This window comes from Eucalyptus grandis, chromosome 9 (assembly GCF_016545825.1).
Source record: "Eucalyptus grandis isolate ANBG69807.140 chromosome 9, ASM1654582v1, whole genome shotgun sequence".
In the NCBI taxonomy this organism is placed as follows: domain Eukaryota; kingdom Viridiplantae; phylum Streptophyta; class Magnoliopsida; order Myrtales; family Myrtaceae; genus Eucalyptus; species Eucalyptus grandis.
Genome location: NC_052620.1, coordinates 32,238,621 through 32,266,543, shown reverse-complemented (window position 1 = coordinate 32,266,543; position 27,923 = coordinate 32,238,621). Strand labels below are relative to the sequence as shown.

The following is a 27,923-nucleotide window of genomic DNA, read 5'->3' as shown; positions in this document are numbered from 1 at the left end:
AGAACCAATTCCAATTTCTTATTTATCTATGTGACGACAGTATAATATCACTAGAGCTCGCACGCAATATGAAAGTGATTCGGAGTTCTCGTTTTTTGGCGCCACACTAGGAAAATTCTTAGCAGGTCGGCGGAGACATCATCATTGACCCTCACGACTCTTTCTGTTTTTTGTCTTGTTTATGGACAAACTGTCGCTGATCGTGAAAATCAGATCAGCCACGAGAATCTGCCTAGGTTCAGTGTTTATTTGGAGGAGGCAGAAGTGCTAACCACCATTAAAGGACTGAATGAATGAGTCTCTTCTCCACTTTTTTTTTTTTTTCAATATGGAATTGTATGAGCATATATATATAAACACATGATCTGTTGGTTGTTTATTTGTAAAACAAACAAAATATGCAGTTTCTTCTCCTACATAGAAAAGATAGGAGGACATAGGCCACTTTATGAGTATGAGTATTTTCTAATATGTGCGGGTGCAGAGTTATTAAGTGCACTTAGCCTGCGGTTTATTTAGCACTAAACCTTTTGTTTTCACTTTAAATTTTATCTCATATGGTTATCTTGTTAACCTTTATTAGTCGAAAGTTTGTATTTGTTCATTCAATATTTTTGGAAATTATGAAATTAGAAATTTTATTTAAAAATTATTATTTTTATTATTTCGAATTTTATATGTATTTCAAATAACCTTTGAGATTATACTTATTCAGTTACAAACTTTTCCCGAAGGGTTTCATTTATTCATTTTGCAATCTTTCTCAAATGGTTGCTTTTTTTCACTTTGCAACTTCTTCCGAAGAGATATTTTTATTTACTTTGCAACTTTTGGCGAAGAGTTATCTATGTTCTTCTAGACCAATAAATATGCCAGTTAAAATTGAAACTTTTTGAGTTTTTTTTTTCCAATACTAAAATCATCATTGCAATTATTTCCTAAAGAGATTTTGGAAAAATACTTGAATTGTTATGTAATATTTTCATGAGACTTTTTTATATACAAGAGGATATTTGTCGGTGATTATGAATAATATTATGAGACAAATAAATATTTAAAAAAAAAGTGGTATCGTGCCTCAGAATCCAACTTCCTATCCAACTCAAAACGTGATAATGTTGCACTCTTTCACGCTCCGAAAGAGCCGAGCAGAAGGAGAACGTCGGTAGTCGGGACGGTGGGCTTAGTGGGGCCGTAAGAGGCTCAAGCTCTTCTCTTGTAATACAGAAACCACGCGCAAAAAAGGAGATTGGTTTCGGTTCTCTGACAATGACTCTGAGGTCATGGCGTCTGGTCTTATCTTAAAGTGGGAAGGAAGCTTCAAGGAATGCATGGACCTTTGAAAAGGCGGCATTTTACTGGTAGCTTCTCGTTTGAGGGGTCCCGCCTTGAGATACCTTCCGGTCCAAGTAAGGCGGCGTTGAAGGTATCCTTTGTTTGAAGCTAACATTGACTTCAAAAATTCATTGAACGGGAGCCCGTGTCACTAATCTTTTTATTTGAGCAATGACTTCACAAATACCATTGTCTAGGCATAGGCATAAGCTTTCAATAAGTACTTTCATTTTGGTTACATTTCTACTAGAAAAATTCATGAACTAATGAAATCTAATAATATTGGATTAAGAGTACAAGTACCAGAGATGACAAGAGATCGAGAGTTGAAACACAAGTACAAGTTGAATATCACAAGGAGCTTCAGTTGAAGTTCCAATTAAAGTAGTGGCGCCATCAAGAAAAAGGAAAACTATTAAGAGGAAGCAACTCTAACCTATTAGAAGTGATTGATAAATTTAGGAAGGTAGAAATGACTTGCCACAAACAAATGGAATGGCCTATATGCAATGCTTCAGTTTAGAGTATCACAATCCAGAGTAACACAAGCTCAATTTATCAAAGTAGCTTCATTGAGGCATTTTATCCAATAGGTTGAATATTACTTGGATAATGATCCTATATGCGGTGCTTCAATTCAAAGTATCACAATCAAGAATAACACAAGCTCAATTTATCATAACATTTTCGTTTGTGATTGACTTCACACAACTCTACTTGCATATATAGGAGCTAAAACATGGTACAATGTAAAGTGGGAGAGTCTAAAAGGAAGCACATCTTCAAGTCATGTTTGTTGTAGAATCTTGAGGTCGAACCCGGTCACGACTAGGTATCAGTAAATTTGGTCTTTGTGTAAAATCAAGTCTCGACGAACCGCGCAACCTGTTAGGATTTACATCATAATCACAAAGAAAATAGAGAGTAAAAGTGAAAAGAGGGAATTTGAGATGCAAGATTTTATCTTGATTCACCTTTAAACTAAGGCTACATCCAACGAGAATTCCATTATAATTAGTATATCGTACATCTCAGTTACATCCCTCAATTTACAAGAGAAAGAGTATATATATATAGCCCCCGTGCCATCATATCAAAGGGAGTATGAATCACACCCCAGCACAACTGTAGCTTGTCCTCTTCTTGCTCTATAAGTCATCATCATTAAGCTCCCTCACAAGCTGCTTGCGAAAATTCCCAATTCCTCTCGAGCATTGTTGAGCGTCGGATAGCCTCAGCCATAATCGAGCATCATAGAGCAAATTTATGAAGTCATGAGCTAGGGTATTCTAATTTTTAGAGTTGGGTGAGTAAAATTGGGGTCAGCGTCATTGGGCTTTTCATCGTTTTGACTTGGAGCAATTTTCCCCAAAAACAAAAATAACAAAAATTTCTATTTAAAAAACGTATTTTATGTGCAACATCAAGATCATCACCTATTCAGCCATGTAAAATGGTTGGCGCTAATTGAGTATCCACATAAGTATTTTTGGAGATAAATTAATTGAATAAATTCAATTGACAAAATTGAAAGATTATGATTAAATTGATAAAAGTATAATAGGTTTAAGACTTCTTTGAGCCAACTTGTGGGTAGACATGTTGCCTAGGGGTGGCATATGGGTGGGTCGGGTCGAAAATGGATCGACTCATATTTGACCCATTTAACCTGTTTTGATCTATATTCTTGTAGTGTAAATCTAGGCTACGCATGATAAAATTTATGTTTCTTGATTTCTCTGTTTCTCTGTTCCCCGGAACAGGTTTGGAACAGAAATTCGTTTGGTAACGCAAATTGATTTCTCTATTTCTGAAACAAATTTCTGTTTCAGAAATTGTTTTGGGGGAGACATCAGAAGCTAGAAATTGTAGCTTCTCTGTTTCTGAAATAGAAATAGAAATTTTTTTTTTTTTGAGACTCTGTTTAAGAAACATGCATGACTTATGTATTTCATTTCATGACTTATGTATTTGAGACTTTGTTTATTTATGTTTTTAAGTTGCAATTATGATGATATTATTGCTATAGGCATTCTTCTTTAAGGAATGTCATTGAAAGATCATTTGGGGCATTGAAGAATCGCTTTTTTCATTTTGAGGCACATGCCCTCATTTGCACTTCGAAAGCAAGCACATATCGTAATTGCATGTTGTGCCATCCATAATTACATCCGCGATCAAGACAAGATGGATAAGAACTTTTCCCTATATGGAGATCCGATGTACGTGGCTGAACCTACGCAGGATGAGCTTGCAAACATTCAGTTGACCGAGGAGGAAAACCAAATAAATATGCTTAGGAAAACCATTGCCAATAAAATGGCAAGGGAATAATATGCTGGAAATTCCATGAAATTGTATTTTCAACTTTTGTAATGTATTAGTATTATTTCGACTATTATTTTGTATTTGAGGATTTCCTATGTTGTTATCTAATCAATTTCTATTTCTAGCACAACTTTCATTTTATTAATTTCGAATCGCTCGCAAATTGCGCCTCCCTCCATGTCAACTAGTACCTAACATAAAATCACTTTGTGGTCTCAAAAGAATGCAAAAAAGTGTAGTGACTTAAACCCGAATCTTGAATGAGGAGAATAAATACATTCACTATTTGCATATTAGCATTTGAAAATACCAAATCTTTTATAGTTTGCATATTTGAGGATTTCCTATGTTGTTATCTAATCAATTTCTATTTCTAGCACAACTTTCATTTTATTAATTTCGAATCGCTCGCAAATTGCGCCTCCCTCCATGTCAACTAGTACCTAACATAAAATCACTTTGTGGTCTCAAAAGAATGCAAAAAAGTGTAGTGACTTAAACCCGAATCTTGAATGAGGAGAATAAATACATTCACTATTTGCATATTAGCATTTGAAAATACCAAATCTTTTATAGTTTGCATATTAGCATTTTTTATACTAATTACTAGCTTTTATTTACATAAATTGCTAATGTTTTGAAGTTCCTAACTACTCTATCGAATTACCAATATAAATTAAAGTGATTTATCAACTTTTATCAAATTAAATTACCATCATAAGCACTAAGAAGAGTGAGGTAAAAGGATGGGGACAACATGATTCATAGAAATAGAAATTTTTTTCTGTTATCAAACGGATTTTATTTCAGAAATAGAAATTTTGAGTCGTTATCAAACGGGTTTCTTTGCTCGAAACTTGTTTGGAGAATAGAAATTGAGAAATTGATTTCTGGCCAGAAATCAATTTCTGTTTCAGAAATTTTATCATGCGCAGCCCTAGTGACCCATACCCGACTCGACTCGTACCCGACCCATACCCGACCCGACTCGTACCCGACCCATACCCAACTCAACCCGTATTGCTAAAACCTATTAATATTCTAGGAAAACTCATTTCTACTATATGCTAATTGGATTAAAAATTCAAATTAAATTTAAAATAGGAAATAAAAAATAAAGTTAAAAAAACCTATAAATTGAAATATTTATAAAAAATTAGACTATGCACATGCTTCTCTTATTTGAAGTGAACATACCATTGAATAACTAAAAGCGTAACATGAAAAGGTTTTAACTAAACCTAAAAAGCTCATTTTTATGCAATACAAATTTTTTAACAATTTTTATGCAATGCAAATTTAATGGAAATATTTATAATTATTTTTAAAATATTTATAAAAATCGAATTTTAATTTTTTAAATATAATTTTAAATATTTTTTATTTTTTAAAAATATAATTTTAATTTTTAATAATTATTTTTTCTTTTTCTCTTTTCTCTTTTCTTTTTCTTTCTTTGGCCAGCCGTTGGCCCTGACAACAACGGCGACTAGCCACTGGGCGAGATTGAGCTCACCGGCGTCGGTAGGGCTCGATCTTGCCCGACCGGCGAGGCCGAGCCTCACACGGCTTGTCGTCGACCCGGCCGGCTGTCACCCTATTGGCGGCTGGCTAAGGAAGGAAGAAAAGAAAGAAAAAAAGAAAAATAAATTGAAATATGAAAAATAAATTTTTTTTTTTTTACTCGGGAAACCCCCCACAGTAGGCAACCAAAGGTAAACCACTTTTGGGGGCGATACGTACTAGCCACCACACACGTGCTACCGGGTAAGTCGCCAAGAGTCTCAAAGCTAGCCTTCCTACAACTTGCATTGCAGAAACTTCGAACACTAGACCTCCTCGATGGAAGTTTAGCGCCTACTATCCGAGCCCTTGTGGCGGGTGGTGAAATATGAAAATTTATAAATAAATAAAAAACATTTTTATAAAGTTAAATAATAACCCATTTAGACCCATTTCTTTTTGTGTTTTATTTTCTTAGACCCATTTATGACCCATATTTAATTTTCACTTGATTCATTTCTGACTCATATTTAACTTTCACTTGACCAATTTCTGACCCATATTTAACTTTTATTTAATCCATAAATGATCCATTTAACTAAAAATGGGTCATAATATGAGTTTATGACCCAATTTGCCAGCTCTTTCTTGCCCCAAAGCAATTGCTCATCGTCCTAACTAAAGAACCTAAAAATATATAAGGTGGCTGTATTATTGAACTTCTAACGTCGTCTATATGATGTCATCGTAAGAAAACTTGTAAAGCTATCTCGGAAAGCGACGTCCTCAAAAATCTTGGTCATTATTGGTAATTCTTTTATTTGTTTAGGTGGCTTTTTATATTTTTTTTGGTTGAAACCATATCAGGCGCATAAGCGATGAGCCAAGTTATACAAGTTAAGCAAATTAAGAGATAAGTATGCATATCACACAAAAATATGAAATGCCATTGTTTTCACATGTACGGTATTCAGCACGCGGGTATGCCACGGATTGGAAGCTTTTACGAGGCATGAAAGGCTGAGGACGTGGCCAAGATGACTAGCTAGAGTTTATATATATATATATATGCTCTAGGATATTGTTAGGGGTATTATTTCACTTATATTTTAAAGAAATTTTATAATTAATAAGAGTGAATTGTAGATGGAGAGACTAAATACCCTCCATTAAATAAAGAAGAGGCTCATATATATATATATATGTGTGTGTGTGTATATTGTCTCTTCATCATTTATATCATCTCATATCTAACATAACAATAAGTAATACAGTGTTTTGTCCGACTACACTTCCCACTAGAGTTTCTCTTTACGAGCTATAGAGTGGGCTAAGTGCGGGAGTGAACAATTGACAAGAGAAAGGCCGAACTTAGGAGACTCGATTAGTAATGAATGGGTCAAAGTCAAAGAGTGTCTTAATTTCACACAATCGCGATGTCAAGAGTCAACCTACGACACGTATACAAAGATGTATATGTACATAAAAAAAATAGTAAATAGAGTGATATCTCAAAAAAAAATTGAGAAGGAATTAAGTGAGGCTAGCTACTAATAGAGTTGAGTAATTTCATTCTTGTACTATATATGAAGGATAGTTTTGTAAATTGAAAATTAAGACAAAATAAGTTAAATATATAAAAGATATATGACAATTACGACCCAATCATGTTGACATGAGAATGACATTGGATATGCCTTTTTTTCCCACCCTTGAGACTACTCTTGCATTACAATTTTCGAAGCAAGAGTTCCAATTCGTTTTTTTCCCCTCCTCAATTTAATCAATTTACACCGGATGATCGATATCAATATGTCAATGAACGAATTGCCTCTCACTCCAATTTTCTTTGGGTTAAAAAAGATTCCTTTAATACCTACCTTCGACCATCGTTTTCGGAACAAGACGGAAGGGCCTCTAAATAAAGGATAGCCCAAACTGGTTGAAGTGGGGGCTTGAGTTCTCTGGGCCTTGGCAACCCGATCAGCAGATTGGCATCACGGTAGCTGTGCACAACGTGGGCTTCACGGAAATGGGCCAGACCCAATCTGCAAAAGGGCCCACAGTCCCCACCCGGGCTGATAAGTACCCGTGGGTGGAAAGCCTATCAGAGTGATCTAAGCCGTCAGTTTCTTAAGCACGCATGTAGATCGGTTTTGGCTTCAGAGTACATCATAATTATACTGCAGAGGAAACTCGAACACAACCTGCAAAAACATCGACCAAGCTTCCCGAAGAATCTTGCAAAGTACTTGCTATTGCTCCTGCCATTGCCCCTTGGGCGAACGATTCATCAAATTTAATCTTTAGAGCTGGTTAGTCATCTCGCATTTGCTGAAGTTTTCTTTAGTGGATGCCTCCGCAGTGGCAGAAGACAAATTTGCTTCTTGCTTTCCATAAATTTTAGAGGACACCGGCGATCAATTCCTGGGAAGGAAAGTTCAACTTGGGCTTCTTCGATTGCACTAACCATTACTCTATTTTGGCAATCACTTTGGTTGAGATCTGGATTTGGAACCATTACTCTATTTTGGCAATCTCTTTGGTTGAGATCTGGATTTGGAAGCCGGAGTCCGACTAAACTTTCTTTGTCCCGCGATATGAAGGATTATGTTGTTTGTGGTTTCTGGGGATTTTTGGCATAGAAGGCAGATCGATTCAGGTCCACGTAAGTACTCTGATCCGGAGGCTCGCGTCCATATTCCAGGAGTCCAATGGGCAGATGATGCTTAGTCGACACTACTGCTGCTCTGTTTTTTTCGAATTCGATTATACATATACTCCTCAATGAATAGTCCCTTGATTTAACTTCCAGTCCAAAACCGAGATATCCTTCTTGGAATTCATACTTTAATGAACTTTTAAGTATTCCAACTGTTATGTGCTCATCAAATAACCTTTGCTTTTGATATCTTATTCTCCTAGTTAATCAAGTGAACCACCCTTTTAAGTCTTATTCTCCTTTTCAATTAAGTCAGCCACTATTTGAAATTCGTCACGATTCGCTAGCCCTCGTATAACTCCTCTTTTTTGGCCATACCTGCATCCCCAAACTTGCCATTGGGGAAATTAATTTCTTTTAACATCTGACTCCATATAGCTAAAGGCTTTTCGCTAATCTCCATGCCTATTTGTCTAGCACTGCTTCATTACAAGAAATCAGTCTTCAGAACCTCAGACAGATTCTTCTTGTTTTCAACACTTCCCCGTCTTCTCCCATGCTTACCTGATTTAAACTCATTGTTTTTTTCATCAAACAGAATCCACAACCTTACAAATGTAAATGGGGATTTGAAATATCGACATTTAATATTAGGGCAGGGCTTGTTGCACGACCCTTTCAGGCTTTAAGCTTTATCAAAATCGAAGCAAAGCAAGCTAAGGCATTACTCCCTATAGGAAACTAAAAAATTTTAACAAGTACTCTGCATTGTTATGTTGTTCTTCTGGGCACCACTCCATTTGGTGCCCAATAATTTCCATAAGAAAATTTTGACCATAAATAGAGCTAGACAATATTTGAAACATTGGTCTATGATATTATTTTCCTAATGTATAAGAATTTTAAGATAATTACACGAAGGCAAAAAAGTAAGAAAAGAGATTTTCCGATTGCTGATTCTAAAAGAACAGAGGAAGGAAGTAAAAGGAAAAAGAAAAAGAAAGATAGAAAGACACTTCTGCTCAGAGTGTTGAGTGTGTGTTCTCATCGATGAAAATCTCTGAAGTCTGACATGTGTATTACTCTTTACATAATTCATCACTGCAGAAGTGAAACAATCAAGTGAAAAAATCGTGATTTTACCCGATCATTTCACAAAAAACCTTTTTTTCTTGAAAATAAATAAATAAATGGCTCTCATAAGAAACACATTGGATTTTCGGCTCATGGTTATTTGATCGGAATAGCGTATATCGCCCAAGAAAAGGGCATATAATCACAGAGCCGTCGATGACCCAAAACCAACAAAATGAGAAAACAAGAAAACCAAAACGAAAAAGAAAGAAATCAAGAAACCAACCAATCAAGAGAGAGATCAGAGCATTGGTTAAGGGTAATCAGTCACGGTTTAATCAGAAACACGGACCAAATTTAGATTTACTCATCACATCTCTACCGCAAAACAAGAACAAGAACAAGAACGAAAAGAAAGGGAAAAAAAAAAAATCTGAGTAAAAACCCGAGAAAGAAGAAAAGCAAGGGCGAGATTTGACCTTTGAACGGAGAAGAAGATACGAGACAATCATCAGAGACTTAAATACTAGGAATCCCGGGGCCTGAGCCCTTCATATTGTTGCAGTTTTCTCTCATCACTTGATCGCACAGCAGATCCCGACTGGACAACAACCAAACGAAAGAAACAAAGAAACAAAGAAACAAAAAGCTTCGAAAGAGACGAGCAAACTCAAACGCGAGAGCGATCGGACCAAACCAAGATGGACGGACCCTGCGAAGCAAAGCAGCCGTCGGCTCGAGAGAGTGCCTGCGCTCCAGCGGAGGAAGGGAGATGAGAAGGGGGAGGACCCTTTGAGCTCGCTTTTATAGATCGAACATGATGGGGGTGGCGGTCGTGCAGGAAACCCTAGATCGTCCGGCCACCGCAGCCGCATGGTTATGATTGATGGGCCGGGCCTGTCCTCATTTTTTTCTGGGGTTCGAGGCCCAAACTACCCATGACAGATTGGGCCCAAATTCGCTCGAACATGGGCTACGTTGAGGACTCACTTGCTGGCACGTGACAGAACTCTAGCGCAAAAGCATTTTCTTGAAAACGAGAAAAAGCGGAAAAAATAAAAGAAAAAATAAAAAGTTATGGTGGGTGAAGATCGGAGGGATTATAAGCATGGACTCCTTTTGCAAGGAAGGGAACAAGCGGACAAAATTATAAAAGATTGATCTAGCTATCTGTGAAATTTGCATCCAATACGAACGACAATGCTTTTAGATAGCAACAATGGAGCGCTAATTCTAACATAATACAATAAACCGCGTGTTACCGTGGAACTCTTTATCCCACTACTTGTCTCAAATAAAAGGATGCAATGGAGACCTAGAATCATATTCCCACTTTAAAGCCTATCCTCTGTTACAAATGAAGCATCCCAAATTTTTCCTCAAGGAGTTGCACCAGAAACACAGTTAAATTGATGTACGGTCCATCATAAGATATATAAATATATATATATATGTATATATATTTTTTGGGTGAGAATCGTGAGATGTTCACATGTACCTTCCCAACGAGACACTTTGAGCCTTAGCAGGTGAGCAAAATCGAACCGAGTAAAACTCCTTAATTATTATTATCATTAGTATTATAATCAACATTGCCATCGCCAGTCCAACGATTAGGCTAGGACGTGGGTATGGTTCCCCCCTTGCGCTTGCTCCCCACCCCAGGTGCTTGGACAGAAGGTAATCACATAATCCTTGGAGGCGCAGCTCACCAACGGCGCGGGAGAGTCATAGGCGTAGCTGTAGTAACACGGACAGGCATCCTTGAAGATCCAAGAATACACGCTGGGCTTGCACTTCTCCGGCGTCCCGTACTGGTTCCGGCAGCAGAACTTGTCGGCGTTGAAGGCCAAGCAGGCGCTCTTGCAGGCGACGACTTTGCCTTCCCCGTTCACCACTTGCAGCTCTGCTGGGCACACGTCGTTCAAGTTCTTCGAGCACCCCGGGATGCCGCACTTGGGCCACGCAGGCTTCGACTCTACCGAGATCGGGATGTTGTACCCGTCGACGAGGCTGATATCATAGAAGCTGGGCTGGTCGTTATCCGCCGGGAGCGAGACCTGGACCAGTGTGGCGGGAGGGGTCCCGCTGAGGCCGCCGCAGGCGAGCCGCCCATCGCAGTCCCCGGTCTCGCAGGCTGGATGCCAGTTGGACCCAAACCTGCACCCGGTGCGGGCCCAGATCCGCCCGGCCCACGACGGCGGGGCCGAGAAGCGATGGATGGTTCCCGGCGGCAGGTAAAAGCCTCCGTCCGCGATCACCGGTTGGCCTGTGTTGGGAGCCGTGGCTGGCCATACGGGAAATTGGCATTTGTTGTGGACATAGAAGTTTACTTGTCCTGTCCACGCAGCATTCCCTGCGCAATGCCATTACACGTTAGTGAAAAACTTCACCAGCCAAACCAGACTTACAGCGATAAACATATAGGTTAAAATGTGAAAACTCGAAAGGCAGAATGTGAATCAGCAAATCACTTATGTCTGTAGCATCAAAACGCTGATCAATGACAAAGAACGCAGGAGACACGAGTTCCATTGCGCATGCTGTTCGAGAACATATGGTGAGTCGAGGGAATCGTTACCTGGCGACAAGAGGAGACCAGTCAGGACGAGACAGAAAGACGAGATGAGATCCGAGGACTTCATTCTGAAACGGAGGATTGAGCGAAGGAAACATGAGGCTTATGGCTGCCTTTTATAGTGGGAGAAGACAGTGAGATTTTGTGTGCTGCTTCCATTGCACTGCAAGTCTCGATGCGGCAGCCTTGGGAGGCAAGAAAAGCGATAAAGGCCTTGGACGTGTTTAGTCGTCCCTCTCTCTGGTGGAAAATCTCGGTCGATTAAATTGACCATTAGGAAATCATTTGCTCGATGAACTATTTAATTGCTTCAAGCATGGGCGAATGATAGAGTAAAGCCATGTGTGCAGCACACAGATGGTCGTCGTTGTCAGTATAATCAAAACGAAAAGTATCCATGTTTAAATTAATGAAAAAATAGTTGGGAAAAGCTTAACCCACCATTATCTTTTCGAAAATCCATCATAATTTGATTTTTATTAGACGCAAAACATCTATAATTTCTCATTGCAACTCATATGCAATAAGATAACATATACAGCTGATTAATTGGATTTTTTTTTTTTTAAACCAAAGTAAGTATCCGAGCAATCTCTTATCATGGTTGTGAACAAATCTTTACGATCTTCATTCTATAGGAGTAAGTCAACTTGGTCATTTGGTACATGTTCATGTGGTATCCATTAGGGGTGAGCGGGTCAGGATGGGTAGGCCAGACTGACCCCCGTTCCCTACCCCGTTATAATCTGTTCTCTTTTTTTTGACCCTATTCCCTATCCTGTTTTCATTGGACCCTGTTCCCGGCCCACTCTGTTTTTCCGGTCCGGGAACAGGGTTGACCATGTTTATATTGGAACCTATTTTGCAACCGTCCATCTATACGATTTCGAATTTTATTTTAATACATGAAAAACAACATAATTCTTTTAATTTATATTGAAATATTAAGTGTTATTAATAAATAATTTCTACCTCATTTCGTATATATTAATCAAATCCTAAGTTGTTCACTCGAGATTAAGTTGCGATGGGCAGCGTGGAGAGAGACGTGAGGGAGATGTGACAAGCCGGCAGGGAGAAAAGAAAAAAGAAGAAATAGAACAGTGTACTGTTCATCTTCTTCACGGGCTCCCTTCGCACGCCATAGCCGCCGACCGCTGCGCCTGCGTCGCCGCGGCCGCACCACCACGCCACCGTCGGAGCCCCCTCACCCGCGAGCTCGCACCGCCACTCGTCGCCCCTGCTGTGGCCGCGACGACCCGACACCTCTGACCACCCGAAGCTTCGTCGCCGTCGCCCTTGCCCTTGTGAAGCCGCCACTGCACCAGCACCGCCGCTTGGCTCCTCACGACACCAGCAACCAGTGAAGCCGCAAGGTCGACAAGAAGGCGTACAATCCGGTTCTCAAACCGGTTCCCGAACCGGTCCGGTCGATCCGGTTCCCGGGTGGGTAATCCCTCGGAACCGGTTCCCGGACCGGTTCAAACCGGTTCTGACTTTTGGGAACCGGTTCCCGGACCGGTTTCAATGGGAACCGGTTCCCGACCCTGTTTTCCGAGTGGGCCGGTCCGGGAACCGGGTTTACCCGGTCCGGTTGCACACCCCTAGTATCCATGAGATGCCAAATTGAAAACCCTCCTTGTTAGAGCAACATTACTATTATTAATATTTAATAGAAATTATAATTGGGGAAACAATGGGTATTGGTCTGGTTACTTAGAGGTTTGATCCCTTTCGTTTCAATGCGTATTAAAACCAAATCTCTACATCCTTGATTCTACAAATGTAAGACAACTTGGGCATCTGCTACATGTTTATATGCTATCAATCAGACGCCACATAAAAACCCTCCTTTTTAGAGCAACATCAGTATTATTAGTATGGAATAAAAATTAAATTGGGGAGCGAACGATTCTTGGTCTGGTTAGTCAAAGGTTTGATTCCTTTTGTTTTAAGGAATATTATGGTTGTGAATGATTTTTACGACCTTGAGTCTAAAAGAGTGAGTCAACTTGGCAATTTGGTACCTTTTCATATGGTATCAATTAGATGCCAATTTGAAAATCCTCCTTTTCAGAGCAACATTAGTATTATTGGTATTGAATAGAAATTGGAGAGACAATAGGTCTTGGTCTGTTTATTTAGAGGTTTGTTTACTTTCATTTCACAGAATATTAAAACCAATGTAATTATCCAAGGAAATCTTTTATAGTGGTTGTGAATGGATCTTTGCGACCTTGATTCTATAGGAGTAAGTTGACTTGGGCATTTGATACCTATTTTTGTGCTATTAATTAGACACCGAATTAAAAAAAAAAAAAACCCTCCTTTTAAAGCAACACTAGTATTACTATTATTGAATAGAAAAACAAATGGGGAGATAATGGGTCTTGATCTAATTACTTGGAGCTTTGATTCCTTTTGTTTCAAGGAATATTGAAACTAAAGTACCTATTTGAGGAATCTTTTATTGTAGTTGTGAATGAATTTTTACAACCTTCATTCTACAGGAGCAAGTCAACTTGAGCATTTGGTACTTGTTCATATGCTTTCAATTAGACGTCGAATCAAAAACATTCCTTTTAAAGCAACACTAGTATTATTAGTATGGAAGAGAAATTAAGTCTCAGTTTGGTTATTTAAAGGCTTGATTCCTTTCCCTTCAAGGAATATTAAAACCATAGTACTTATCCGAGATATCTTTTATCGGGGTTGTGAATGAATATTTCCAACCTTGATCCTATAGTAGTAAGTTAATTAGGGCATGTGGCACTTGTTCATGTGCTATCAATTAGACACCGAGTTAAAAAAAGCCCTCCAATTTGGAACAACACTAGTATCATTAGTATTAAATAGAAATTAAAATGGGCAGATAGTGGGTCTTCATCTAGTGACTAGGAGGTTTGATTCCTTTCGTTTCAATGAATACTAAAACCAAAGTTATTAGCTGACGAATCTGTTATCGTAATTGTGAATGAATTTTGATGACGTTGATTTTACAGGAGTAAGTCAACTAAGCATTTAGTACCTATTCATGTGCTATTAATTAGATGTCAAACTAAAAACCCTCCTTTTTAGAGCAACGCTGGTATCATTAGTAGTGAATATAAATTAGAATGGGAAAGACAATGGGTCTTGATAAGGTTACTCAATAGTTTGATTCCTTTTGTTTCAAGAAATATCAACTCTTTGTAAAATATTTGTTTTGAGGAGGATTGTTTGTTTGCTCAACCAACCCAGTTCCAAAAAATCACAATCCTATTGCATTTTTCCAATTTGGTTATAAATATTTTGATTACAACAACCGAGATATAAACATTTTATGTTTTGTTAATTAAGTTTATTTGACTAATTTTAATGAGAAATCGCTAACACGGACGTGCTAGCATGGCCAACATTGACATTGACAATTTTTTTATAATAATTTTCGATTTTTTAATTTTTTTTTTTCTTTTTTCCTTCCTTTCTTCCTCTAGCCAGTCGTTGAGCCTTGACAATGACCAATGATTGGTCGAAGGCTAGAAGTGAGCTTTGCCCATCCTTGGTGAGGCTTAACCTTGTTGGATATGGCTCGGCCTCACCATAGCTCAATGAGGTTCGCCCTACCTCTAGTGAAGCTTGCCCTTGTTGACCATCAGCAACGTTGACTTTGCCCAATGGGGGAGGGCTCCACTAGAGGTCCGCGAGATTGACCTCAGTAGCCCTCATCTTTGGCAAGTCGCCAAGCCTTGGCGACTAACTAGAAGAAAAGAAAGAAAGAAAAAAGAAAAATTCAAATAAAAAATAAAAAGTATTATTAAAAATTATCACGCGTCAATTCTACTTGTGTTATGTAAAATATCTGATATTCATGTTAGCGACTTCTAATCAAAATTGATCAAATGAATTCAATTAATAAAATGTGAAAATATTTATGATTCAATTAACATACTTAAAAATGTTTGAGACCAAATTCATAATAGTGTAATGTATTTAAGACTTTTTAAATAATTTTTCCATTTTTGACATGGGCTTTTGAGGAATAGATTCCTGAGAATCGCCACACAATCTAGTGCCAAAAGCAAACCAGGAAATTCCTTTTAGTACTTAGATTCTTCTTAAGTTTCGCAATTTCGTTGAGATGGTCCTAATATAGACACAAATCTCCTCCAAGATGAGATGAGTTCTTCTACAATAAATGACTTTTTGACCATCTAATCTCTAGAGTTCACATGGACGTCTTACCTTTCTCCTCAGAATCTAGCATTAAAATCCCAAATCTCACCTTTTACAGTATCTACCTAACACACCATTGAATGACTTCGCGTAATTTTATTCTTAGATCCATCTCTGCTTTAATTTTAAAAAAAAACAGAGCGAGAGCGAGAGGGAGAGACAGAGAGAGGTTTCGCCACTTCAGATTTTCCGACAAAGGAAAAGGTTACGTGGGGGCGTCGGAGTCGATCGTTGGAACCGTCGAAAAAACGGTCGTGACGGTGACGGAGTGCTTCTCAAGACTCGAGCTTGGGTCCCAGCAACTGCCGGGACGCAAACGCTGCTGACTCGTGACTTCCGGAGAAGAGAAAGACGGCAGAGCGACCGCAAAACCATCGACTTCGTCGACATCGTCTTTTCCCAGGAATAACTCCAGCGAAAACCCAAGGAAGAATCCTGTGGGCGCCCATCAAACTTTGTCTTCTGTGGAAAAGGAAAAGAGAAAAGAAGGGACGCAAGTACAAACCCATTTCCTGAAACTCCCTGACCAGTGACCAGTGACCAGTCTCCTCCAAATTCGCGCTGAATCGATTCTTTAGAATCCGACGCCCCGCTCTGTCTTCCGTTTTTTATTTTCTCCCTTTTCTGCCTTCCAAAGGTCGTACCTTAGAGTTTTCTTTGGCTTGGCGATAAGAATCCCAGAACGAGCTTCTCCTGGCGAAAGCAGGCTTTTCGTTGTAATGGGTGTTCCGGATTTTCTCCTTCTCTCTCTCTGTTTTCTGTTCTTCTTGCCTTTGCGCGGTTCTGCTGTTCCGGTCCCGAGATGGCTGCTTGGGGAGCAAACGTAACGAAATTCTCTTTCTACCGAACTCTTGCTCGCTGCCTGAGATGGGCGTCATTGTTGAACTCAGAGATGATGGTGACTTGTTACTGAAAATTTTGGCAGGCACGGATCGGGTCTTGGAGCTAAGGCTGCTGGTTCTTCTGTTGCTTTTGATCCGACCCGAGTCACTCAACTGTCTTGGAACCCCAGGTGCTCAAGCCCTTCTTGTCCCTGTCTGTGTTTTTGTTTTGCTGATATTGTCCTTCAAATTGCCAATGCACTGGTTAGTTTAATCAGAGATTGTCTGAATTAGTCAATGTCTTCTAGTGTATGTGTTGTGAAATCCTGAGTTGGAAGGTCATTGGTTAAGATGTCCCCAATATTTGTGTCATCGCAGGGCTTTTATCTATAAGGGGTTTTTATCTGATGATGAGTGTGATCATCTCATCAAACTGGTTAGTCGTTTGTTCCTTCTAATGTTGTATTTGTGGGTTTGATGGAGATTAGATAGAAATAGGATTGACAAGATTGGTTTTTTGATGGATCAGGCGAGGGAAAAGTTGGAGAAGTCCATGGTGGCTGACAACGAATCGGGAAAGAGTATGTTGAGTGAAGTGCGGACGAGCTCCGGAATGTTTCTGCTGAAGGCTCAGGTGGCTGGATTCATCTTTCGAGTTTGCATGTTGTTTCTTTCTTTCCCTCAATGAGGTCCTCACCCATAGCTGCTACTGCAATCTATCTGCAATATTCGCAGTGTCCCTTGAGAGATCTATGATCACCACATTGTTAACAACTGCTAGTTACTCGCATCTAGTGGCATGTTGAACGTTCGAGTTGCTAGTTGACTTTGATTTTGACAGTCTGCTCGAAAGGTTTTGCATGTATATATGTATTAAATATTGGGAACGTGGCTTTTGAATTATAGGGTCTTTGAGTAGGGATGTACTCGAGAAACATTTTGCTTCTTAGGTTCCAGTCCAGAACTGTAGACGTGTATTTCGACTTTGCGTAGAAGCCTTTGTTTGGGGCCGAGTTTTGTAGCTTGATTAAACTATGAAAGAGTGGTGGAGGACTTATGTATTGTCTTGACTCTACACTTGATTGAAGGATGAAGTTGTTGCTAATATTGAGGCTCGGATTGCTGCATGGACCTTTCTTCCTGAAGGTAAGGTCCTATTGTATTCCATGGATGAGCTACTTCTTCCTGTTCTATGACGTAGCGTTGTCTTTCTATATGCTAATTTGAACTATATAACCAGAAAATGGAGAGTCAATTCAAGTACTCAGATATGAGCATGGAGAGAAGTATGAGCCTCATTATGATTATTTTATTGACAAGGTTAATCAAGAGCACGGTGGCCACCGAGTGGCTACTGTCTTGATGTACTTGTCTAATGTGGAGAGAGGCGGGGAAACAGTGTTCCCCAATTCAGAGGTAAGCAATTCTTGTTGATGAATCGGTTTTCTATTTCTCATATGGTGTTCCTGAACCTTAGTCTTTCTCTTCATTTCCATTTCACAGGCCAAAATGTCTCAACTAGAGGAAGATGACTGGTCTGATTGTGCCAAACAAGGTTATGCTGGTGTGTGGATTAAATTCGCAAGTCTTGCACTTTAGTGTCATCAACTTTCCGGTTTTGTTGTTGATTTCATAGACAATTATTTTAGCGTTGCAAACAACTAATTCAATGTTGAAAGCATGACTGGGCTGTAATACTGTTTGTGCTTACATGAAGTGTAGTGAGTCCCCAGCAATAGACTGCAAAACATGCAAAGATGACGTAGGTTAACGATTCCTCCAAGTAGTTTTAGACAGTGGATACAATGTAGTTATGCAGGGCAACACTATTTAAAAGAATAGATATGCTTGAATCATAAGGGTGGCGAGTCCAGGTGAGCCAGCTTGCACTGTCAATTGAATTACTTTGATTTGTCCATAAGTGCAGTGTTATTCATAATTTTTGTTACTTTTGTTTGCCGTTCATACCAAATCACTCCTGTTCTGACCCTGTCATTCATTTCATCAGAAACTTCCATAACTATGCTTATTTGTGTTATCTGCAGTGAAGCCGAAGAAGGGCGACGCTCTGCTGTTCTTCAGTCTCCATCCCGACACAACCACAGATGATACTAGCATGCACGCGAGCTGCCCTGTCATCGAGGGTGAGAAGTGGTCTGCAACCAAGTGGATCCACGTCAGGTCCTTCGACACGCCACTGGATTCAGTCACTGTCGGGGAATGCAGGGATGAAAACCAGAACTGCGCTTCATGGGCGAAGGTCGGCGAGTGCGAAAAGAACCCTCTCTACATGGTGGGCTCCAAGGACGTGTACGGATCCTGTAGGAAGAGCTGCGGGGCCTGCTCATCCTAGAGTTTCTTTCTCGTCGCGCTTTTGCAGAGTTGAGTGTAGAAGTTCCATAGAGATGTACACATACACACAGCCATTAAGGTTTGAGTAATTTATGCAGGGAGCAGCGTGTCTTGTACATTCACAGTGGAGTTACAAAGTACTCTGTCAATTCTCTCTCGGTCCACTGTGGTGCTTTGACATGAAATTGATTTTTCGCTTGAGAAGATTAAAACTGGTCCCTACTGATTACTGGTGCTTGTTAATTTATTATTGTAACGCAAAGAGATTGGCTGTTTAACAAAATTGAAGAATGGACTCTGATTGTTCGTTGAAAACATTTTCCTTATTTTTGGATTTTTGGTTTGTTTAGTTCCATTAGGAAAATGAATCAATGGAAAATGTTTTCTTGATCAACAAAAGACTATACTTATGGAAAATAATTTTTTTCATCAAAAAATTAGAAAATTTCAATTGCTAAATTGAAGAAAATTACGTTTGTTCGTAACAAACGCAATCTTAGCGTGACATTGTATAAGCTTCCCTTGTTTATGTGATTAAATTGCAAAATAAATTTCTTCCATCAAATAAAAAAAAATATATATAACCTGGCACAAAAACCATACACACTCTCATGTTTATTTATTAATGAAAATGCAAATTTGTGGCCGAAAAATGAGTGAAGTTCCGACACCCATTTTTTTTTTTCCATGTAACAATCAGGCTGTTCCTTCGGAGAGATCGCGAGAAAGAAATCCGACCAGGAATCTTACACGAGTTGAAATAATCCCGCACGTGAAAATTGATATCGACAAGAATTATCTCCGATTTCTTTTATATTTTTCTTGAACGTGTAAAACGGATTATCCGCAGGCGAGAGACGGTTCCACCCTCAGCTCGCCGAGACAGCTTCCGCCGGAGTCGAGCGGCTTGCCGGTGACCAGCAACCGTTGACGATTCAAGAGCAACCATCAAGAAAGCATCGACCCATCATTCCCCAAGAACAGCAATCGACAGATTCAACGGTCGATGCGGTCCTGAGCCCCGAGTCTTGAGGGTCTTGCGAAGTAAATGGCGGTCTCGTCGTCTCCCATGTACTCCCCCCTCCACGCTAACGCCGGCAACTTCGACCTGTGCTTTTCGCCACCGCCTAGGCTTCTCCGGCTCGGCTCCACTTCCGGGCCCACAATTAGACGAACTGAGTTCCTCGTTCTCGCTCGCAGTACGCTCTTTTACTGTAATTTCGTGTGTATGTTGTCTCAGGAGTAATTTTCGTAGCAAGAATCTCATGGCAATCTTTGGGTTTCGTCCCTTCTTCTTTCCTGATGTTGTCTGTCAGAATCGGGCGGTGGGTTGGCGAGTGAGGACAAGAGGGAGTTGCTCGAACGCTATGGTCTCGACCCTGATGAATTCTTGTCCGACCCTTCTCCTAACAAGGTCTGTTTGTGCGTGTGTGGAGATGTCAAATGTTCATTCAGTGCCATTAATCAATAGTTATATGTAGTTTTGTACTGTTTATTTTGTTTTCGCTAATGTCTGAAAGCCTCAGCGTGATTCCTTCGTCCTGCATTGGGGAGAGACGATGTCGAGACCTGAATTTGAATCGATTTGGCTTTGCAAGGTTTTTTTTTTTATGTTTTAATTTTTGTATGTTGCTCAGGCAAGAAGGAGAAAAGATATGCAAGACACAGGACGAGGCAAAAGAACTCAGCAAGAGGATTCGGCACCCCCACGGACCACTCATAAGCTGCTTCAGGTTTAGTTTCCTCTATTTTGCTTGTTTTAGCTAGGTTTGGGATTTCTTAATTTATTGGGGGGAAGGGGGCAAATTGACATAATTGATCTATTCTTTGAGAGGCCATGTCATCTGAATAATCTGAGGAATGAGACTGAAGAATTTTTGGGTTCTTTCTTACAAGCTTGCCATAGCATTCCCTTCAAATTATCATGAATTTTACTCCTTTCTGGTGACTTGGATGAAATTGGGCTTAACCGAATCCTTTCAGAGATGATCTTGAGGGGTCTTAGATTAAATTTTAGGCCTAATTGCTCTGCATCGAATCTAGTCTTGCCGCATAAAAGGGAAATGTATGATTGTTAAACAACAGGTACTTGGAGGGACGGCTCGAAGAAAGAAGTTGCTCTCGCCAAAGGGAATGGATGTGCGCCCTATGATGGAAGTGGTCAAAGCTGCAACTTTTTCTATATTACAGGTACCTCTTTCTCTCTGGTTTGATTGTTTAATATTGAACTCTTATCCCAACTTCTGAAACTTTGTTAGGCAGCCGGTGGCAGTCCTGCATCTTTAAGGCCTGGTCGTTGGTTGGATTTGTACAGTGGTACAGGATCAGTTGGAATTGAGGCCATCAGCCGAGGTTGTTCTCAGGTACGAAGATTGTTCTATAGTTGCTTTGTTAGTAATACAACATGCAAAGTTATGGTAGGGATTGAGTTTGTTGGAGATCAAGTTTGATTTTGATTGTGAATCTGCTGATTTGTACTTATGACCAACAGACTGTTATTGTTGTTGTTGCGGTTATTATATTAATTATTATTGTCTTAGTTATCTGATCTGGTGATATTTCAGGTTCACTTTGTTGAGATGGATCCGTGGGTTGTGTCAGATGTCTTACGACCAAATTTAGAATGGACTGGGTTTCTTGATGCTGCAGTTATTCACATGGTTCGTGTGGAAGATTTTTTAGAAAGAGCAGAGCAATTTGTTGGTACTCTCTCTCTCTCTCTCAGTGGCGGGTCTCATTTATGCTTTTCAACATTGCTTTCTCACTTTATTACAGTTATAAATTCTGGCTTGCACATAGGTGTTCCATGTATAGATCCTTTGACGAGAACGAGTTTAAGGATGTTTATAACCTGTAGGTTTTGGCAACTAATGTCTCTTAGAGGTGGCTTTTGGCTGTGTGCTTTGGCTTTTAGTTGGGTCTATCTGGGTGTATCTTTGTTTATATCTCCTCCATAATTGTAGTGAAGTTCACTGCAACCACACCATGTATTAACAATTATTTCAGACCGTCAGGAAAGGCGATTAATAAGTGTGAAGAAAAGCTCATTCTGATAATTGTTCTACAAAAAGTTGTCTTAGTGAAGGATAGGAAAGTTGTGACATTTTTCATTGAAGTAGTTTTCTCACTGTTTGGCTGGTGCATTTGTCTTGAGTAATTGCCTAGAAGGGGTGGAATCACACTCATTGTCCATTTATGTCCAGTATATGAAGATTCTCATTTTCTCCAGGTAAAGATGGTTCATTTGACTACATAAGCGTTACACCCCCTTATATGCAAGTCGACTATGGAGTACTGATGGACCAACTCTCTAAATCACCATTAGTGGGAGAAGATTCTTTTGTTGTAAGTTTCTTATCTCCTACTTTGCTTGAGTTTAGGCATAAACCTTATTCTTTGCACAATCAACTTTGTTCATTTCATCTCATCTATTCAATTTCCTTTTTAGGTGGTGGAATATCCTCTAAGAACAAACATGCTAGATTCTTGTGGATGCCTCATAAAGGTATGTTGTATCTCTATTGTTATTCATTCTCTTTCATTGCATGTGCTCAAAGGAAACAACGAAAATGTTCCAGTGCTATGTTGAATATGGAGTTCCATGAAAAATTTTGCCAAGCACCGACAGTTTTTGCTAATATAGAGATCTTTTCTTTGGAAACCAACTCTTTGTACTTCGCCTCTAAGCAAATAGTATCCTAGGAAGAATGTTAGTTTCTTATTCTTATTTCCATTCCGCCACGCTTTACACTTACCGAAACATTTACTTATGGAACTCATATATAAGTTTGTCTTTTTTGTGGCGAGGGATTACTTTTTGGTGTATTTAACTCTAGTAAAGTAGACACTTATATCTCCAAGGCACATTGTGTGATTGATACAGCATAAAACAACTTCACTAGGTCATTTCATCCTTGTTTGCACTTGACATGAGTGCTTCATCAGGATTTATAAATTAACGATTGAAGTGGTACTTGAGAGCACTTCTGCTATCTCAATAAACTCTTTTAACCCTATAGCGAATTTTGGAACCTTGTGTTCATATGTTTGCGATACTTTGGAACTTTGCAAACCCTGTATGTCACCAACTCACTGTGCCTTCATCTAATCTGGTAAACTGCTACCTGTAATATCTTTTCAATGTACAGATTTTGCTGTACTCTGAGATGGTTCAAATGTTCCTTAAAATGTCATTAATCGAAAGTCCATGATTCCATGTTAAACAAGATCTTGAAAGCTAAAGAACATCTGATGTCATTTTACATTAAAAAGCTAGACAAATCTTGTTGTCTGAGTAATGCTGGTTATGCTATTCAAAGTGAACAAATTAGTGTAGCATATAGAGGCCACATATCTAACTGCTCCATCTTCCCCTCCCTCATTCCTGTCCTGGTTGTTGTCACCATTCAATGTGACGTACTGCGAATTTTCTGACTGCTCACAACTGGCAATAAAAGTTCTTATTCCTGGCTTTCTGCTCTCACCATTCCAAAATCCATGATGTTGGTAGTGGAAGCTCTCATTCCTGTGCTTGTTGCCATCACAGTTGCAAAATTCATGATATACATGAAGTTGACAACTACACTCTGTTTGAGATGGAAGTTCATGAAAACTTATGTTTGTGAAGTGGTATTCTGAATATGCAGATAACTGATCGACGGTTTGGCCGGACACATTTGGCAATTTATGGGCCTAAGTGGTCCCAAAAAAAGAGGAAGTCGACTTAACTCTGGCTGATATCTGGAAGTGATCCAGTGCTACTCCATTACAGCAAAATATGTTGTTAAGCCATTTGCTGTTGACATCTAGAGTGTTCAGAATGCCATGACTGCTGACTGATATCCTATTTACTCTTCCTCTTAATTTTCATCATACTTCATCAAGGCACGTTTCAGATGCTTATGGTAATCTGCCTTTTCATCCATCTCAAGTGTAAATTGATTTACGGTTATGGTCATGTAGGAAGATTTAGGGACATAAATATTAGTTTCATTTGTTGCAGGGAAGAGTCATGGCATTCTTGGCTGGCTTCAAAGTGAGTCTCAGAAGGGAAAGTCAAGTCCATGTGCCTTGAGCTGATTCTTGCAGAATAGATAGGACTTAGCATTTACACAATCTCTGTATCACAGTACTGAGGAGTTTTTATCTCTATTTTTGCTCGAGCCACGGTACTCGGATGAGAAAAAATTGCTGGGTTTACTTTTCTTGCCTCGAGTCTACAGGCCATCATATTCATATGCAATCCGGTCAAATGCTATAAGGAGTCTGGATGTGGCGATAGTCATGTGGTCCCAAGTCAGATTCCATGGTTTTAGCTTCTAACTTTATCCCGGAGGTCATACATACATATACATATACATATACATATGTTCTCTCTCTCTCTCTCTCTCTCTCTCACTCATTGTGTCCGGTAGAAATATGCAAAAGTGAACCCAAATGAAAGCATTATTCTTTTGGGCTAGCGAGGTTTCTTCTTGGAGAAAAGTTTGGTTAAGATCAAGGGAGGCAAGGCAAGGCAAGGCGACCGATTATCTCGTCATTCCGGATCTTTAAAGCGCAAATTATAATTATTCAGTTTCTCTATTTTTTATTTATTTTGTTCCCGAAAATAGGTTTGAAATAAAAATTAATTTGGTAATGTATTTCATTTTTCTTTTGGGACATTTTAGTCCAAAAATAGGTTTGAAATAAAAATGAAAAGTAAAAATTTTCTACTTTTCTATTTCTACAATAGAAACAAAAATAAAAACACTTCTCATTGTATGCTCGCCATTTGGGATAGATATATTTAAGAAGGCTTATCAAATGAATTTTTATTTCAAAAAAATAAATTTTATGTCATTATCAAATATGTATTTATATTTTTATATTAATAAATTTGTCCAGCCAATAAATATTAAAAAAATTATTTCTAGTCAGAAATTATTTTTGGGAATCATTTGCACCCTTAGGAGCTGTGAATAAACGAGTGGGATCTGTGGCATTGTGAGTTTTGTTCGCATTGGTTGCGTACAGATCATCCTGTTGCCACTTCCTTAAGAGCAGACATGACAGGCTGTCATTGACAGCCATGGGATGCTATGTCGAGCCTTTATCCTGTTGCCATTTCTCCTTGGGTTTCTGCCAAATATCGGTTTTCATCGGACCGGGGATTGCCGAATTGACCGCATTGCTTTTTCACATTGCGGCAAACATTCTGCTCAGAGATGTCATCATTTGACTTCGCTTTTGGTTGACGGCACAAGGACGGGAGCTTTGTTCATGACTTCCACTTCCCTGACGAAGCATGCTGGTCGATGTCTTTTCCGATCAGGCACATGGGACCTGAACATCACTAGCACCGTCGGCATCCGATGGACGCAATGTGACAATCCGATCCGGCACCCCTGCATCGACGCCATGTAGATGATGGCCAAAACCCAAGCATCAATGGTATACCCAATTCCTAGCACGTGGACAGTTTCCTCGGAATACGTACTTCCCCTGAGGAGTTCCAGACAAGAACATAATATGAACAAGTTGCAGCTAACCTCATCGATCTTATTTTGTTAAGATTTGTGGCGCTAATTATTGATCTAACCAAATCATTGAAAGGAAAAAAAAAAATCCTGAGGCAATAGATAAACCTACGCACACGGGGGAGGATGTAAGTGCAACGTGGATATTGGATGATCAATAGAAACCATTTGTATATATGACACATAGATCAATGTAATCCATATCGAAACACACAAGAGATTAGGACATAAAACGTCCTTACCAAGATGATAAGCTTTAATTAATAATTAATTTAATATGACTCTAGCTATGTGGTCCTTTTCTTATACTTCCGTTTGTGATGTTTTAATATGTGACATGAGACATTAGTTTAAATTACCAAAGTTTGTAACTTTTCTCGTAACTAGTGTACCTTATATTATAAATTTTTTTCAACTTTCCTCACTAAACCTACACAACAGGCATCGCAGGATACTAAATTGCACATGCCTCGATATCATATTTAACATACATAAATTTTAATATGACTTATTTATGCTAATTTCATTATGATAATATAAGAATATTCGGACCTTTCAATTTGGCTTGTTTCTTGAAATGAATGCCAAATGATTCTATTTACGTGCATACGCCATGGCTTGAATGACGAGGTCTAGTGAATTCAAATCAAGTCCTTGGACCGTTCAGCTAAAAATCAAATCTTTTTCCCGAGGCAAATCATCGACAGCAGCAGGAATTTCTACCCTTTTTTTTTCACCTCCTTTAGAGAGCCTGTGCCTGCAAAAGCAGCGACATGTCGGGATGTCTCCTCCTGCGGCGGCAACACATCAGCCACGCCTCCAAAGGTTAAACCACGCTGGTCCCTCACTCACCTCGACACAATCAAATGATCGAAGCGCACGCACCATTCGCTCTCCCGTATATAATCACGCCCACCCACCGCATCGTCTTCTGCACGGCCTCAAGATTTCACTCTCGAAATTCATACAGTTTGCGCGCGGATTCTGCAGTACCCATGGAAGAAGCCAAGAAGGGATTGTTCATGTGCTCAGCCGCGAGATTGACGAAGTGCGGCGACGGCGGCGGCGAGCTCGACGACGACCCCGTCCCGACGCTGCTCTTCACCGCCGGAACCGCTCTCGCCGCACTGGGCCTGAAGCGCGCCGTCCTCGCTTCCCTGTGGAAGCAATGCTGGCACGTGTGGTGGGTCTTCGTGCTCCTCAACGTCATCCTCCTGGTCGTCCTCTTTACTTCCAGGCGCTCGAGCTCGACGACGCCGGGCCACCACCGAAAGAATCAAGAAGCGGTACCGGAGGATGACGGGGAACGGACGTCCAAGAAGCAGCAAAGGAAGAGAAAATCGCGGCGGTGCTCCAGGTCTTCGGCGGTCGAAAGAGCACGTGGCGAGCGCGAGGAATCGGTTTACCAGGAAACAGATGGTCGGAGCGGGACCGAGGAGCAAGATGCGGCACGGGAGGACGATCAAGCAGGAGCCTACGAGGGGCTGTCGGACGAGGAGCTGAACGAGAAAGTCGAAAGTTTCATTGCGACGTTCAGGCAGCACTTGGTTTCTGATGCGAGGCGGAGGTGAAATTTTTGGAGCTGGTCTTGTGAAGAAGAAGATTTTTCAACGCATGGTCAAAACAATTTTTTTTTTTTTTTTCCCTCATGATTTGCTGCAATACATAGTTTAATTTAATTTTATCTTATTTTAAATGCATAATTAAATGGTAGCAATTATTATCACATGGTCATTTCACGGACCACATAATAATGTCGTGTCCGAGCAAAGCTTTTTATGAGATTCTGGTACGATGCGACTCTGTTTTTGCCCAACCGGGATTGTCGCCTGGAAAGAAAAGGGAGAATTTGCAGTGTCGATGCTGGTCTTCTACCGATGTGATCTCATGTCCTCGTGCTGGATCTACCACCACACGATGCAAAGATTAGAATGGTAACAAAGCATGGACTCAATCGCCTAAAAAAGATTGTTTCAGGAGATGGTCGTGTAATTGATGCAAAGTTCGACCGGTTTCGATTTTCCTTAAATTTTGGGTTTTCTAATTTCACGGGTTGTGCCAAGGTGACTTTCCTTATTGTTGATTTTGCTCCCGTAAAGAAATATCTTTCACCAAACGCTATTCTCAACTTTTATTAGAGGAGACTAAGGTTTTGCACTAATTTTGGATGGAAGATATCAAATGCAATATTATAAAATTTTTAATTTCAAATAGAAATGTAAAACCCTAACAATTAAATCATGAATTCTTGGATCAAGTTTGAACTATGCTAAAATTTAATCAATGATATAGCTCAAACATATGACAGTGCACTACTGGAATCCAATCAACAACAATGCATTTGGATAGAGAACATAATGTCAGAATTCAATTAATGTTGTTGGATAGGAGATACAATATCGGAATTTAATTGATGGTAGTACACCAAGATATAAATACTTGTTAGAATCTAATCAACGATGAGAATTTAAAAGTTATGACTAAGGAAACTAAAGTATGATAATATAAAGATAAAATAATGACATTTGATGTATTGT

General features: G+C 39.6%; 4 protein-coding genes and 3 non-coding genes across 7 annotated transcripts; 3 read left to right on the top strand and 4 right to left on the bottom strand.

Moving 5' to 3' along the window:
• Positions 1-8,843: 8,843 nt before the first annotated feature.
• LOC120288651 lies at positions 8,844-8,938 on the bottom strand. The gene has a single exon (XR_005546753.1). It is a non-coding gene; the product is annotated as a small nucleolar RNA R64/Z200 family (small nucleolar RNA).
• Positions 8,939-9,020: 82 nt separating this feature from the next.
• On the bottom strand, positions 9,021-9,114 carry LOC120288650. Its single transcript, XR_005546752.1, has one exon. It is a non-coding gene; the product is annotated as a small nucleolar RNA U54 (small nucleolar RNA).
• Positions 9,115-9,408: 294 nt separating this feature from the next.
• Positions 9,409-9,487, bottom strand: LOC120288646. Its single transcript, XR_005546748.1, has one exon. It is a non-coding gene; the product is annotated as a small nucleolar RNA Z199 (small nucleolar RNA).
• An 854-nt stretch (positions 9,488-10,341) lies between these two features.
• Positions 10,342-11,595, bottom strand: LOC104419325 (thaumatin-like protein). Its single transcript, XM_010030957.3, has 2 exons — positions 11,484-11,595; positions 10,342-11,258 (listed from the first exon to the last, which is right to left on the bottom strand). Exons 1-2 carry the CDS (start codon positions 11,545-11,547, stop codon positions 10,516-10,518), a joined length of 807 nt encoding a protein of 268 aa, XP_010029259.1. The 5' UTR covers positions 11,548-11,595; the 3' UTR covers positions 10,342-10,515.
• A 4,245-nt stretch (positions 11,596-15,840) lies between these two features.
• On the top strand, positions 15,841-19,080 carry LOC104419324 (probable prolyl 4-hydroxylase 7). The gene is made up of 8 exons (XM_010030956.3): positions 15,841-16,518; positions 16,621-16,707; positions 16,895-16,952; positions 17,046-17,150; positions 17,605-17,662; positions 17,757-17,932; positions 18,020-18,080; positions 18,562-19,080. Exons 1-8 carry the CDS (start codon positions 16,415-16,417, stop codon positions 18,867-18,869), a joined length of 957 nt encoding a protein of 318 aa, XP_010029258.2. The 5' UTR covers positions 15,841-16,414; the 3' UTR covers positions 18,870-19,080.
• A 594-nt stretch (positions 19,081-19,674) lies between these two features.
• LOC104419323 (putative rRNA methyltransferase YlbH) lies at positions 19,675-24,097 on the top strand. The gene is made up of 10 exons (XM_018863306.2): positions 19,675-20,067; positions 20,185-20,282; positions 20,506-20,601; positions 20,954-21,058; positions 21,127-21,231; positions 21,433-21,571; positions 22,098-22,213; positions 22,317-22,373; positions 23,515-23,772; positions 23,871-24,097. The coding sequence occupies exons 1-9, from the start codon at positions 19,917-19,919 to the stop codon at positions 23,593-23,595; spliced, it is 948 nt and encodes a 315-aa protein (XP_018718851.2). The 5' UTR covers positions 19,675-19,916; the 3' UTR covers positions 23,596-23,772; positions 23,871-24,097.
• Positions 24,098-26,381: 2,284 nt separating this feature from the next.
• LOC104420666 lies at positions 26,382-26,957 on the top strand. The gene has a single exon (XM_010032465.2). It carries the CDS (start codon positions 26,382-26,384, stop codon positions 26,955-26,957), a length of 576 nt encoding a protein of 191 aa, XP_010030767.1.
• The last annotated feature ends 966 nt before the right edge of the window (positions 26,958-27,923 follow it).